Genomic DNA, 16127 nt, shown 5'->3' with positions numbered 1-16127 from the left:
GGATTTGTGCTAGTGACCCCAAGGTGGAAATATCTATATCCATAATCACTCTTCTGGGTGAATCAGGATGAATTTTCAGTCTCATTACTGCTAATTTTAGCTAACCGAGTATATTTGCTTCAATGAGGGCTTAATGAAAAAAGTCACATATTATGAAGGTTCCTTAAATAAAGGGTTATTAGATAATTAAAATGTTTCTAAGACGTGGCTAATCACATTTTATAAATCATTACAGTATTCTGTGGCTGCTGCTGTGTTTCTAGAATATGTAAGTAGGATAGGCACTGACCCCAGTGTCCATTAATTGTATATTCATTCTTAATTCAGCAGAGTTTTCAGATGACCAAAAATCATTTTTACAAACAGCAGCAATGATTTTGATTTATGTTTTTAAAATGTTTGTCTTAAGAAGCACTGAAGCACTTGTGGAAACATCTGCTTGGATGAAATAGGGGAACTGCATGCAGCACCATTGATTTTACAGAGTGGGGGGAAAGTTATCTCACTTGGCTTTGGAAATCTGTGAATTATATGTGTAAAACTGGTCACATGGACTTCTGGTTCAGTGAGGGAAGTGTTAGAATCATAGAATATCCTGAGTTGGAAGGGACCCATAAGGATCATTGAGTGCAGCTTCTGATAAGTAATCGTAGAAGGTATTTCCTCTGACCTGTGTCAAATTTGTATCTTGAGGTGAATGAAGTCAGTGGAGGAGCCTCTTTGGTTGCTGAATTTCTGAAAGGAATTTGGTTGTCTTAACTTGGCTGCCTGATTTCTGCTTTCAATAAGGTGAAAAAGAAGATGGACTTAAAAATAAAAACTAACTGATGAAATTCCAATCCCCACCATCCACAGAGATGCTTTGTCGAAGAACAGTTCAGTGGTTCTAGCTGTAAAGACCATCTCTTGCTGTTGAGGGTTTGAAAATATACTCTGCTACGACCTTCATTGCAGTTGGACTGAGGACTGACATTTGAACTGCTGATATGGAAGGTCTAAAGTTAAAATTTCCTTTGGAAATCCCGTGATATATATCTTGTGACCCTTCCTGGTAACGTTTCATTTCAGTTCTCCTTCAAAATCATGAGAATTTTTTATTTCCTTTCAGATTCTCTTTGTGAACAAAAGGATTGTTCTGAAAATCTCTCCACCTGAAAAAGTCATTGTATCTCCTCAGCCTTTTCCAATGTAGTAGGTTAAAGATTTACAGTGGTTTCTGTTCTGGAGGATTCCCAAATATTGGAGGTTTCTTGTTAGTTGGTTTATGTTCGGTTATTTGTTTTCTTTTATGGTTGGTATTGTTTTTTTTTCTCTTTAAAATCCATTTCTTTCATCAATTCACAGTTTAATTTTTATTAGAAGCAATAACTTCCATCATGATGCTTTTATCAATTACGTTTTCTTCAGCTCATTCCAAGTGGTAACCCCAGAGAAAACCCCTCTAGCAACAGAGGACATTTACAGCATTCTAAGGTATCTTTGCAATTAAAAAAGGAAAAAGGTGCCAGCCATGATGTGCAGTTATCTACAATCCCAACTAGAAAATGTTGTGTTTTATTCTTTTCCTTTATTTATTTATTTTTACAGGCAGTGGTGATGTGTGGTAGAGGAAACTCACAGATGCCAAGGCTTTTCCTTCGTTGCCCCTCACAGCTGAGAAATTTTAGAGGGGTAAAACCTGTCCACTAAAGGGCCATTGAAAGAAACACAATAGGCAGCTAAAAAATGAGCGTATTTTTACGCCTCTGATTGGCAGGAAAATCTTATACAAATAGTGATAGGCAGTCTCTGAGCATTGCTGTGTGCTTCACATTGAGAAGTTGTCTTCATTTCAGAATCCAAATGAATGATTAGCTCCTACAGAATCTACCAACTATACAGACTGTTTATTCAGTGCTCAGTCTAGGATGTTGCCTGTGACATCCAAAAGAGCGTGACTGACCTTTGCTGGTACCAGGATTAAGGCTGCTAATTAAAATTCAGTGAAATAAAGAGTCCATCCAGGTATTGTAGAGTTTAAGGGGGAATGTTTATCTTTTCGAACCCAAGTGTTTGCTGGGCTTACTGCTGCTCTGCCAGTCGTGTGTCTTCATTGCTCAGCCACCAAGCTTCATTGTCCCTGAGACAGAGCTGAAAAAAGCCCATTACTGATCCCATTAAAAACACTGAGAGCCACTCAACTACTTTGTCACTAGAACACCAACCCTTCTATATTCTGCACTAGATACATCATGTGGGATTTATGAATGCAAGGTTAATTGGATTTGGTAAGCCATCCGTGGCTCTTTTTTCCTGCCTGAGTTTGGATGTTATCCCTAATCAAACAAAACAAGATGACAAGACAAGGGTTAATGAGAGGGGCAGCAGTACTAAATGTGCAAATGTGGAAAGTGTTTCTGTGTCACTTCTGGGGAAATCGTCCTGGAGTACTGACAACATGTGGTACATAACTCCCAAACAGGGTGAAAGGACATGAAAATCTGTTGTTGAGAGTCTTTGCAAATCAGTTGCTATTAATTAGGCCTCCTTACTGATGTATTTTTATTTAAACAAAAAGGTGATTTTTAAAGATTAGAGACCTTCTAACCAGCAGAATGTACTTGGAAAGATCCTGTACTTATTTTCTACTGAAGTAGATGATGGAGGATTTGTTTGATACTGGCTGAAATTAATGTTGGCATTGCAGCTGCCTGAAATTGGAAATCGTGTTTGCCTGTCAAATGGGCAAGGGAAAAGATCAATGCAAAGGTCGAGATTTTCTGTTCAAATATATCTCACCCCTGATGGGTGTTTCAGCATCCTCTATGAAAACGGGGAGGGAAACCACTAGCATCAGGAAGCATTCTGTTTTACAGAGATGGGCCATCCCATAGAATGTCCATCTTAGGAATAATAATTGTGTGCTCAGCAAGTCCCAGATACAGGAAAGAGTTATAGGAGACTTATTAAGTGGAGCTGTTACAAACTCTCTTTCCAATTTCTGCATTAGTTGTGCTTCCTAGATAGCAAGTTCTTTCCTTTTAGTTTCCTATTCCTATTTCCTCTTGGGCTTTCCATGTGCCAGTAAAGCCACGGAATGACATCAGCTTTTCCAAATCAAGGAGGCCATTCTATGACATGATGACCAGCTCTACTTTAAAGGGTAACACTTAACCCTAATCCAAAATACAAACCCTTAACCCTAACCCAAACTGATAACCCTTAACCCTAGCCCAAAATGCCACCCTACCTAAAAGGGTAACCCTTTATCATTAAGCATGTCTCCTCTGCCCCAGAATCACGAAGTCTAGCTGCAATGCAGGACATACTGCCAATGCAGGTATTGCCATGAGAGAATACTGACTGTATCTACAGTCAGTAGATCTGTATCTGTTTCCAGTCTTCTAGTTAAGGTTTTGTGAATACTTTTTTTAACAGGGGAGTGACATTTTTGGCCTTTCCCTCGAATTATGGGGACAGAGGGTTCTGATACTCACTGAACAGGTTCAATAGTAACAATTGCTCTAAATTATTCTGATCAATTCAGTTAAATATCAAGTCCTTGGTCCACGGCAAGACAACATCCTGCGGTTACCGGGGTAAAGCTGTAACACAATTCAAGACCTTTGCCCAGTGTGATCTGAAAGCTAATTTGTCCTGGAGAATTAAAAAGCAGGGCTCCACTGGAAAGTATCCAAGGATGGAACAAGGCAAGAGCTGCTAAGCAGTTTGGAGAACACTTAGGTGTGCAGAAGTTAATGCACTGAATTATCATTGTTGGGTGTAACATGGGCAGCTGCTTCAACCTTAACCATCAGCCTCCACCCTGTTGCTGTTTCTCTTCTCTTTGTCTCAATAATTAAGGAAGGAATTCCATTTGATTGCAAGACTTAGGTGTGATGAGCTCACATTCACTCTTGTCTTTAAGCAAGTGCTCAAATATGCTTACTTCTCTCAGCCTTCTGTCACAATTGATAATCTGCCTTGGACAATATGTCTTCTTTTCTTTGTTTCTTGCTTGAAAAGCTTTGCTCTGAAATATGACCCATGCTCTTTTCTGAGCTAAGAGCCTCTTTGGTAGCATTTGCGTTGACCTCACATGCTGATGGATGCTCCTCTGACAGCCAGCCTGGTAGGACAGATGCACTTCATGTTTAAATGATGCCTACTAGTTGCTATGGTGACCTCAGTCCACTGACAGTTTCTTTGATAAAGAAAGGGAAGGGAAGAAAAAAGTCAAAATTTCCCTTACATGTTATTGGTCATCTGTATGCATAAGTCTTGCCACAGCCAGGTACAACAGCCTTTATGTTCTCCATACACGACCTCATTGGCCTTCTCCCATGATCTCCAGCCGTGGTGCTCTGGTTTTTCTCACCAACCTGTCATGAAACCATGTGCCTATAAGGGGTATAGGGCATTAGGGTTTGTATATCAGCTCCACCTCTTTCTTCACTGCAGTGTTTTGCGCAAGCTGGTGAACAGAGAATGAAGAAAATTAGTTCTTCTTAATTGTTCTCTTCCCCCTTGACCATGACAAAGGCAGTACACAAGTGAACAAATGACTTCAATATGTAGTTTAAAGTTTGTCAATGTGGTGTGAGGCTAGAGACAGAAATAAGGGGGTAAGTGTTTAGCCTAGGGAAAAAGCATGGGGTCCTCTAAGTTCTCTCATTCTGAACGTTGCCTGGCTGCCCTTGCTGTAGATGTATAGAGCTGATCCTGTATGCTGCTGCCTGAACAGATTGCTAGTGTAGGGGAGTGGCATGAAGCAATGGAGGAAGGGCTCCGTGTGCTGGATGGGAGCAGGATGGCTGGTGGATTAATTTCATGTTTCTAAATTAAATGTTAGATTTCTAATCGGTGCTGTAGAAAACAGGGAAAAATTAGATCCCTGCCTAGCTAGCTCGTCATTCACAGAGCTGGATGTGATGATGACAAGTGATTTGGGGAAATGTTTTCCATCACCCACCCCACCAACAAATGATGCTGAGGTGACAACAGAAATAAGGCTAGAGTGTGGGCAAAATATTTTAGGACAGAATGGTTTGTTAAGCCTTTCATTCCCCTTCTTGAGCTAGTAATGGGCAAAAGCTGGAACAAAAGGGTTAAATGTGAGTTGTTGTGCTCAAATAAACAAATCTATGGGAGATAAAGCAGTTGCCATGCCAGCTGACACCGAAAGCAGCCAGCACAAAGTTGGCATGTAGGAGCTGATCTAAAAGGCTGCACAGAGCACGGAGGCTCATCGTACACAGCCTGCTTCTTGGCTTTCACTTTGCCAGCCCTGTTCCCTGCAAAAGAGAAGCAACAATTCCTTGTGTTACATTTCTCATCTTCGTTGGAGGATAGGGAGAAGGTATCTGCTCTTTCTAAGGCCTAGCAAATACAAAACATGGAAAAAGGTCTGATACCTACGCAAGAAATTGGCATGAAAGTACCAGGTCTTTGCTACTATGTGTAGCTCTTACCGAGTCCTTTGAATTCATTTTATTTTATTTTATTTTAGTTTTTTTCTATTTTATCTTCTCATATAGAAAGTAGAAATAAGCAGTATTTTCTGTTTGATTTCTGTGTTTGATTTTTGGGACTAGCAGTTCCTCGTTCTGGTGCATCTTCTTTAGTGCCTCTAAGTAGTACTGCAAATAACACCTAATTAATAATGACAGCTCAAGTACTAATGGAAAATTTGCCTTCTCAATGAATGAATTTCCTATTCAACCTGGTCAAATAATAAATAACACTATCTGTCAATGTACTGGACAGTCATCCTTTGTCAAGAATAGCATTAGCTTCCTCAGGAGTTTATTGAGTAATGCAGGCAGTTATTGATTTAAAAATGGTTTTCTAAGGTATTGTTTAATGGCTTCCATTGGCTCTGTCTCTCTGTAGTCTGTCCTGTGCTGTTATTTAACTGTATGCAAGGAGTACAGGCCTTGAAGAAAGTCGTGTATATAAGCCTTAAGTTAAAAGATTGAAAAACAAGCTAGTAGCCAAAATGCAGCTGAAAAGGGTGTTTTACTTATTCTTCAGTTCTGGGAGAGTAATATAATTCATCCCGCCTGCTTTACAATCACCCCAATGGACTTCCCCTTTTGCATCGCTCAGGCCTAATGAACCACTTTCTCACTGTCTGCATCTCAAGAGAAAAGTGTTGTAAGAACTTGTGTGAAAGCTCACCCAGCAAGGTGCCCTATGTTTTTCCCCATTACATTGCTGACACCAGAGCAAATTTGCTCAGGATTTCTGGAGACAGAAAAAAAAATGTAGAATTTCAGAGTAGAGTTGAGAAACTCAACCCACAGTCTTCATACAGCCCCAGATCAGCAAGCTCAAGGAGGTTGTGGATGCCCCATCCCTGCAGGCATTCAAGGCCAGGCTGGATGTGGCTCTGGGCAGCCTGGTCTGCTGGTTGGTGACCCTGCACACAGCAGGGGGTTGGAACTGGATGAGCATTGTGGTCCTTCACAACCCAGGCCATTCTATGATTCTATGATTCTGTGTTAAATGTTAAGCACAGAAATATTCCAAATAAAGCCCATCACACTCTTCATACCTTTGAGTAGCCATACCCATTGGTATGGTCATGTGAACAGTCATATTCTGGTGTTGCGGGATTCAATGCACAGTGTCAGAGAGAAAGGCAGGACCAGCACACATAAATCTGAAGCCCCATGGTGGCTGTATGCTCCTTCACTGCATGGTTTTTATGCATATATACACATATAAGCACATCTTATTTTATATATGTGCATGTTATCCCACCACTCATTAGGTAGACTTTGACTTTTCACTGTAATTCAGACCATAATGTTCAATGTAAATCTAATTGACGTTCCAGTGGCGCAACTTATTAGTGAGAATTAGTTTGATGGATCAAGCTTGAAAGCCTTTGTAATAAAAGGTTGTACTGGAACATTCCTCAGTGCATTAGCAAGGATTTAGATGTAGACAAATACGTTAATAAATGGCAAGCTTACTCCTACAGCAATCAGAAAGTGAACATCATTGAAAATGTGAATCCCTTCATATTGCCCAAACACGGTTAAAATGCAATAACAATCCGGCTGCAGAGAAAATGGTTAATATAAAAAGCCTCTTAATTTCAAAAAGCTACATTAACATAATGTTCCATTGGTACCGAGGTCATGATAGTAGAAATGAATTCAAATTGGGCATTCTACCATCACTGCAGCCAAGTGTGGCCTGTACTAAGAGTCAAATAACAGCAGGTTTTATGTCCTCCTTCTTAGGTTACTGGGAAGAGCAAACAAATAAAACCCAACAGCAACACACTTAAAGCACTTATAATTCATTTTTATCTGTCTGTCTGTCTGTCTGTCTATCTATCTGTCTGTCTGTCTTATCTATCTGTTCATCCATCCAGCCATCCCACCATCCATCCCACCATCCATCCAATCCATCCAATCCGTCCATCCATCCATCCATCCATCCATCCATCCATCCATCCATCCATCTGTTTATCCATCTATCTGTCCATCTGTCTATCCATCCACCCTCCCATCCAACCAGCCAGCCAGCCAGCCATCTATCTGGTCAGAACCATCAGTGTAATGTGCCGATACCAGGAATAACAGGCTTCAATCTGCTTAACAACACTCTTCTAACGAGAACATTGTAAAATTTGTAGCATCACATCATAGTTTTTAAGTCACTCTGCGGCACTGGCAAACTACAATCACATTTTTTCTGAGTCAGAGGGCTCTTAGGTTTTTGGGGTTTTTTTGCAGCTTTTTCTATAGGTTATCAACGGATCCAAGCTTTTAGGTGAGGTGACTCCTATAAGGAACAAATTCCATTATAAGCTATTAACTTGAGTGGCATTAAAGGATAGACATGGACAGTGATCCAGGAACAGTGTCTTGCTTTTTAATACTTCACCCAGTAAAACCACAGGCAAAAATTCCCAGGGGATATCCTTAAGCTGGCCATCTCCAGATTTTAGCAACATAGACATATGGCTGAGCCAATCAGTCTTATTAAATCTTGTTTTTGGTTGGCTCAGGAGAGACATAGATCTGTGCAAATATTCTGCAGAGGTATCCCTGATGTTCTGCCCAAAATCCTGAGCAGAGTCGTGGTTTGTCTGCAACATCTGGTGCTTCAGTGTGATGCAGCAGGTTAAAAGAGCTTCGCTGAAAAATGCACTGCTGACTTATCTTCAGTATTCATAGTATTTGAAAACATCTAAGAAATCTCATATATGTGGCATCTGGAAAGCTGCTGAAGCTGGGCAGAGCAGCCAAGAAACAAAGGTGTCCTCATCACAGTGTTGGGGATTAAGTCTTCCAAGTAATGAGCTACAGGATGTGTAGGTTTGCTGAAGGTTGATGCTGCATACATCCTTTCAGAGACACGTTACAGCCTGCCTGAAAAGGGGGATGCCAGAAAAGAAGAGGCCTTAGCAAAAGCTCTATCTTTGTTTACTAGACTCCAGCATCATCTTCACACTAAGCCCTTTTATTTCCAGCTAAGATCTAAAAGTATCTCTGATTTATTTTAAAGCACGGAGAGAAATCAGTGAATTCAAAACTGATTATGGCTCTGAAAAGGAGTAAAATATAAAAAGCACTTCAGGCTGTGCAGGAAGGAGTCCCTTTTCTATTTTTTTTTCCTTGGATGCTGTCTTTCTCCTTTTCAGACCTAATTTTGTATAGAATTTCACTTTTAAAGCAAAGCCTCTTGCACAAATAGCAAAGACCTTTGCAGTCCATGCTTAAGAAATAACTGCATGTTTGGGGTGAAAGAACAAGCTGAAGTTCAGTGGTTATTCCAGGGGGGTACAGTGCTAAGCTATGTTATGTATTTAACCCGATGTGGAAGCCTATGAATGGCTGACAAGGATTTTTCTCTTGTCCTGTTTGATCTGTGGGTGGCTGTTAGAGCTCCTGCAGGCAGCTTTGAGTCTCGCTGCATGCGATGCAGCAGCACCACGCAGTGGCACAGGGCAGCTCTTCTGCACTCAGCCTGCAGCGTCCATCCAGCCCAAAGCCAGCAGGAATAGGGAAAATCTGACCGGTGCAATTGGGGTTAAGTACACATCAGGCTGGGTGGGAGATTGCTTTGGGGTAATATCAGCTTTTCACAAGAAAAAGCATAAAGAAAGAAAATGCAAACCCAAACTTGTAAGATTCCCCGTTGTGATGTTAGTGTTTCTAAAGTGCAGATCGTGGATTTCGACACACTGTCTTGGAAATATGCGGCCTATTCTTATTTCAGGACCTTTTTCCCTATAAAAAAAATACAAACAACAAACAGGTCATGAATTAAAAAAAAATAATGCAGTGTGATGGACCGTCTTCTGAAAACCACTTTTTGGCTGTAAACATAGATTACTTAACTTGAAAAACAAAGAAAATTCTCCTGCAGTTCTTTGCTAGGACGAGAGGGAATGGCCTCAAGTTGCAACAGAGGAGATTCAGATTGGGTATTAGTAGGAATTTCTTCTCAGAAGGAGTGGTGATGCATTGGCAAAGGTTGCAAAGGGAGGTGATGAGGTCGTCATCGTCCATGGAGGTTTTTAAGGAAAGAGTAGGTGTGGTAATAAGGGACATGGTATAGTGGGCAGTGTTGGTGATAGGGGGATGGTTGGACTGGAAGATCTTGGAGGTCTTCTCCAACCTTTATGATCCATAGGCTTTACTACATCCTTTCCTTTCATGGGCAGCAAAGCCTCAAAATCAAATGAATTGTTTTTCTTCTTCTCATTTCAGGTTGGGAAGTAGACAACTTGGGGCAAACTCATGCAGGTAAGGACCAGTGGTGCCAATTACCTCCTACACACCTCTGTTCTCATAAACCATCTATAAAGGACGTGATAATCTCAGATTACTGAAAACTTATTCTGCACAACAATTATTGTGATAATGAATGCACGTAGCTCTCTGTAACAGCGAGATAAAAAAATACAAATTTGATATTTTTTAGAATTCGCCATCATCTTAGCCTAGAAACACAAAATTGAAACTAATTATCATTTGATGAATGGAAATCATTTTTTGTGAATTTTATCCATACTTCAATATCTATGGATTTCTAAGGATTTTTCAATCCTTAGATTTCTAGAAATGTAATGCTTAATCTTCATATTTTTTTAAATAAAATTTTTCCCAGTTTGATTTGCTGTCTTTTTTAGCCATGTGCTCACTGCTTTCAGTAGCAATTTCTAAACTTTATTGCTTCAATCTTGATTTAAACTTACAAGTAAACCAATGTTTACTTCCTCAAAAGACAGAATTAGGAATTTTTTGCCTTTAGACCCAAACAAATAAAAATCAAATGGATTCTATTCACTGACTTCCGCAGAGATCAGTTGGGGTCCTCATAGAAAATGCAATCCAAACAATTTCATACCGGATTTCCACTTTTATAGGTGATTATGACCTGCTGGAAAGCACAGCCGAGACTCCCCTAGGTAAGCAGCACAACCATGGAATGTTTCTCTTTTTTATTTTAGCTCTCTTATAAAGGAAGCTCCAAGCTTTCTCTCCTTCCACTTAGGTATTATTTTCTAATCAGTTTTAATGATGGTGACACATTTTCTTGAGCTTACATTTTAACAGTGTTATGAAAATGTATTCATCCATTATTGAGTCTTGTGCTCCAGCAAGACAATTGGTATAAATTATATCTGCCTGCTGAACAATAGTTTAACTAAACAGTGTTGAGGAAACTCAACACCATGATTCAGTGGTTAATCTCCATTAAGAACTGGAGATGAATGTGAATTTACCAAAATTTGCCAGGTAATGCAATGTAAAACTATTGCAGTGATTAAATCAGTGTATTCTGGCACGTGGATGGCGAATGTTCTCTAAAAAGAAGGTCATCAATAGTGTCATAAGCTAATTGACTAAATTGCTCTATGAATGTGAGATAGCATAATCTTAGCATTAAAAAAAACCTGAACAAATAAATGAAGAAACAAAAAAGTTTGTCATTTCCATCAGTTCACGTCACAGTACTGCTTAAAGTAAAAAAAAAAAAGAAGAGGTAATAGCTGAATAAATGAAAACTGTTCTTTTGTTTTGGAGAGAAATCAGTGCAGCCAGCAGACCAGCTCTAAGTTTTTTACCTGGTCAGTGAGCTCTGAGTAAAGTAATGGTGCTTTGAGAGTGCAATGAGGGGACATCCCACCTCAGTATCAAAGAGAGTATCAGGAGATGCTTTTCTCTTCTACAGCCAGCTCCTGCTTCCAACGCAGTTTGAAGCATTTTGGCAGTCCTGGCGAATGCCATTTAGGAGCTACTCATTAAATGAGATTAGTGAAACAGGAGAAAATGAGAGAAAAAGGGAAAGAGGTTCTCTATAAGCCAGTTTTGAGCCTCCTAGCAAACACGCCTTTCAGAGCGAGGCCATAAATTATTATTGGCACAAATAATAGGAAGAGAAAAATCTGAAGGGGGTAATTGCCAAGCGAAGCCACAGTGGGCTTCTAAATGAAGAGATGTAAATGAACTTGCTGTCAGGATAGTAGGATCAGAGAATCATAGGCTAGTGATAGTGACAGGGAAGAGGTTCCCACTCCATCCTCTGTTTTCCTACAGAGCAACAGGTCCCTCGGAGTAGAGCCAAGCCTGGAGATACATGAGTGGGATATCTGACTATAGGGGCACATCCAGCTGCCTCACTCAGATATGCAGTGGCCAGTTTAGATACCGCAGAGCTATCTGGCTTCCAGACCCTGTTCTAAAAAAATCACGTTAGCACCACGTTTTCTTGTCAGTCTCATGCAAATGGCTCAGATATAGATCATTACAATAACACAAAGTGCATATATTCAAGCACTGGACTTACTCTTTAGTCATCTGAAGTGCAAGTGTCGACACTGAAGCTGCGTTTCCACTCTGCCTTTCGGAGTCAATGGAGAGACGTGGGAATTTATCTGACCCTGTTTTTTGTATCCACTTCAGAATGAGTTCTTTGGTGCCCTGGCTGTGCTGGTTAGATCTTTTTTTGCTCTTTGTTGACCAACTGGAAGTAGACATCTGTAGTGCCTCGCATAGAAGTAGGTCGTTAAAGATGTCATTAAAGATTAAAGGCTCTGTTAAAGCCTTTTTTGGGTACTCTAGTAGTACTCCCACTGGTACTGTGGACTTGTCTCAAGGGGATAGAGGGTCTATCCTTGGGTTTGCTTCAGCAAGACGTTCCCAATTATACCTGTTGCACTTGACATAGGGGACATCAGCAGAAATTGCACTGAAGATGGCTGGTCTGAACCTTTTCCTCATTATTATGATGCCTGTGGCTTTGATGAAAATGAAACAGAGTCAGACAACCAGGTGGGTGGTATTCTTATAATTTAAAAGAAGTGGGAGTTGGGGGCAGCTTCCTTTTGTCCAGCTTCTGGTCATGTTCTGATTGTCAGATATTTATGGGCATAAATACATGAGAAATAAGACTTATATCCTTCTTAGCTCAGTTTATGTTTATGGAATATGAATGTTTGCTGTTGATACAGCTTGTAATGTTTAGAAACATGAACTAGCCCCATTACATCCCCAATTGACTACAGAATCCCTTGGCAAACTAGTATTTTTTTCTACACATAGTGGTCACAGAACTACAGGCAGCTTTTGTAGCTCACTGACGCATAAACTCCTCAGTGTTCAAACCCAAGGGTCTGCCAACCATGAGGCAGTGCTCTAACACACATTGAGATACTGGATTGAGAAATATCCATTGAGAAACAGATCCTGCTGGTGCTTCCCCCTGCATGGTGACACAGTGAAGAAGTGACCATAGCTGAACCATTTAACCCTGTGATGTTTGTCTTCCAAGGATTACTACTATCTATCCGTGAAGGCGCTGTACACAGTTGGATACAGCACGTCCCTCGTTTCCCTCACCACTGCCATGGTGATCCTGTGCCGTTTCAGGTGAGCTGGGACAAGAGCAGTGCCAGTGGCTCTACCGCTGCTGAAAATAGGCTGGAGCTCATCGACTCCAAACAACATTTCTTTGTACTTTGCTTTTGTACCATATGTCGTACGACAAGTGGGAAGCAGCCCTTCAGTCTGGTTGTTCCCCTTGTTGGACCCACTATGGTGGTCATATTTCAGTAGACTCTAGATGCTGTTGCAGCAACTCTCTCCATTGGACTGGCTCTATTTTACATTAATTTGCATGGTTTTGCAGGAAAATCCTCCTCTTGGTTGTGTTTAGGGTCAGAATTATCCACACTCCTGCTCTTTAGATGTCTCTATTCTTAGTACCCAGGTACTTGGAGTTCTGACTGTAGGTGTAGACAGGCCTAGGTGCTATTTCCACAAAAAGAAAATAAGCTATATTTTTATTCTCCACCACTGATTTTTCTCTCTTTTATTTCTTCCTCTCTAGGAAGCTTCACTGCACTCGGAACTTTATCCACATGAACCTCTTTGTTTCATTCATCCTACGTGCAATATCAGTATTCATTAAAGATGGAGTTCTTTATGCTGAGCAAGATGGCAACCACTGTTTTATCTCCACTGTAAGTAAGACTAAAATCAAACCCTTTTCCCTTATTTTTTTTCCAGTATGAAATAACACAAAAACTGTGAGGCAGGTAGCAGTCTGTTGAGTATGAGAGGCTGAGGAGCTATTGGAAGGGAAGGTAATTGGTGGTAAACTTCTCTCCCAGTTCACTGTGAATGGGATAGTCCCACATAAACAGTACTGTGCATTAGCACAAATCTACAAGTTTCATTTTCTGACTTTGGTTTGTTTCTCATGAATCTATGTAGTGATAAATGGGAAGAAAGCAGAGATGGTTTCCTTCATCTGCAGACTGGATTTTCTCCAGAGCCTTATTTGCTATGGATGTTGGAAGGAGTCACCTGTAAGGCATGTGAACATCCAGACACAAGAAAGCAGCCCTGAAAGTCACATTAAAAAAAAGAAATTGTTCATATTAAAATTGTTAATATTAATTATGTATTTGTCTCTGAAGGGGAGCTGTTCAGTGTGTGGTTTCATAGAGAGCAGTCTCTTTCACCAAAGCACTTTTCTATATTTTATATGTGAAACCAAACTCCATTCACATTTAAGGGTAATATTGCTTTGACAAACTAACTCATCTGGTGTAGTGATGATGGAATTACACTGAGTTCCCAAACTGAAATGGCCTTCATCCACCCATTTATAATATAAATTCTCTGCGAGTCAGTTCCACAAGAAAATCACACCTGTGTAATTTCTTAGCCTCTTCTTCCTCATTAAAACTAGTTCCTGCTTTAAATTCTTCTCTGTGTAAAATCTGAAACCATTGTAGATCTGCACTTTGCTCATAACTCTCTTTTTAAAATGCCATCTGCTTCTTTGTCCTAACACACTCCAAATATAAAACATCTTACAATGAGAGCTCTGATGGCCACATCTTCAGCTGGCACAAACTGGTAGAGCTTCTGTAAAGCAACTCTTTGTTTTTCTAGTTTAGACATATTGGTTTCAGATTTGCCCTGGAGAATGGGATGGGATGGGATGGGATGGAAGTTCAGAACCAGTCTGAACTGAGAGCCTCCCACTTTTCCAGACAGGAGCTCCCAATTTATATACTAATTTTACTCTGATGTATTGAAAAGTCACTTTGGTAAGTCTGGTGATGTCTCACTGGTATGAAACACTGCCAAGATAAGTGTGTCCTACACTCAGACTCAGGTTGGAGCTCAGTTTCCACTAAAGGCTTTGACATTTTTTTCCCTTTTCTTTTGTTCATTATTTCCCCCCTCTCCTCCCAGTGAATGAATGAAAGTTTCTATCATTTTGCACAGCAAACTGCTCTGCTTTCTCTACACTTATGTGAACACTTTCATTATCTTCCCCTGAGTGGCCACGTCAGAAAGTGCAATTCTCAAGTGTGCACACACAAAGATGCATCCCTCCTGCTCCTTCTCAGGGCTTCCCACATTCCTCCTTCCTTTTCACCTCCTTCCTTTGGTTCCTTAGTGCACAACTGGATTCTTTTCTTGTCTGCACTTAATACTTGGGAGGGAGCTCCAATCTGGTAATTAAAGTCCATTGCCGGCGCAAACTCCCAACTAATGAAAGAGGTTCTCAGGCTGTCTGCTGGCCACCTCCCACTGGTAAAATTGGCCACCTACCCTTCACAGCTTTTCCCTCTGAGTGGCCCTTGACATTCCTTTCAGGATTTTAAAACTTTATTGTTAAAAGTGTGTATTAGCAGTCCCAGCTGTGTTCTTTTCCGCTAACAGATTTGGAGGGGTTGAAAGCATTTTCTCTGCTAATCTCAGGCAAAACAGCATGAAAATAACTTTTTTTTTTCCCTTGGTTCTCTGCAGGTGGAGTGCAAAGCAGTGATGGTGTTTTTTCACTACTGTGTCATGTCCAACTACTTCTGGCTTTTCATTGAGGGGCTGTACCTTTTCACATTACTGGTAGAAACCTTCTTCCCAGAGAGGAGGTATTTCTACTGGTACACCATTATTGGCTGGGGTAGGTAATATTCCTTGTGTATAAAGTATCTCTTTATCCTGAAGGCAGGCATGTGAATGAACTATCTAATATTCCTCTATACAGATCCAAAGTGCAAGTTAAGTCTTTGTTTAGAAGCATCCTGCAAGCCAAACCGTGCTGTGCTTATTTAGATAGGCTTGGATTGAAACGTGGAGGACATCACATCACTTGCAGATGTCTAGTCTGCAGTTCAGAACTGCCTTCTGCAAGATATGAACTTAATAACAAGTTCTCCAGCTTAATCAAGGCTGAAACACTAAGTCTTGTCCATTCTCTAAGCCTTCCTTTGTGCCTTTCTCCCACCCAATAGAGAAATTGAAAGCATGTTCAAAGGGTACCCACATATGCCCCTCATACCTGGGTGGCAAATGGAAACTTGCAGTGTTGGGAAAAAGTAAGATTTGTTTCAGAAGATCGACTGTAAGGTGATAACTGGGCAATTACTTTTCATGATGGTTTCCTGGAGGTAAATTGATTCTGGTAGCATGTTAATGCAAACTGTAGTTTGCAGAAAAATCCATTCATTTTAAAGATGCCTGAAAAAGGTCGAACTCTGTATTTGTACTTAAACAACACTGTTTCTGTCATTACCTTGGGGGAAAAAAAAAAAAACAAACACCACAAATTCATGCATAAAATCTACATACAACCCGTGTACCTTAAAGAGTTTTCTT

The 16127-nt window shown here is 40.4% G+C and overlaps 1 protein-coding gene across 3 annotated transcripts in view; it reads left to right on the top strand.

The window, feature by feature from the left end:
- Positions 1-16127, top strand: part of ADCYAP1R1 (ADCYAP receptor type I) — a gene marked incomplete at both ends in the record, with an annotated part of 96436 nt that overhangs the window by 48109 nt on the left and 32200 nt on the right. For all 3 annotated transcript variants that reach the window (XM_079538005.1, XM_079538006.1, XM_079538004.1), the window contains 6 exons: positions 9714-9749; positions 10373-10414; positions 12178-12281; positions 12781-12878; positions 13339-13471; positions 15279-15432. In XM_079538005.1, the coding sequence (XP_079394131.1) occupies positions 9714-9749; positions 10373-10414; positions 12178-12281; positions 12781-12878; positions 13339-13471; positions 15279-15432 (567 nt within the window). The remainder of the gene's footprint in view (positions 1-9713; positions 9750-10372; positions 10415-12177; positions 12282-12780; positions 12879-13338; positions 13472-15278; positions 15433-16127) is intronic.

The sequence above is a fragment of the Tetrao urogallus genome (genome assembly GCF_951394365.1).
Source record: "Tetrao urogallus genome assembly, chromosome: 7".
Classification (NCBI taxonomy): Eukaryota; Metazoa; Chordata; class Aves; order Galliformes; family Phasianidae; genus Tetrao; species Tetrao urogallus.
The sequence above is the reverse complement of the archived record's forward strand: the minus strand, read 5'-3'. Positions and strand labels throughout refer to the sequence as shown.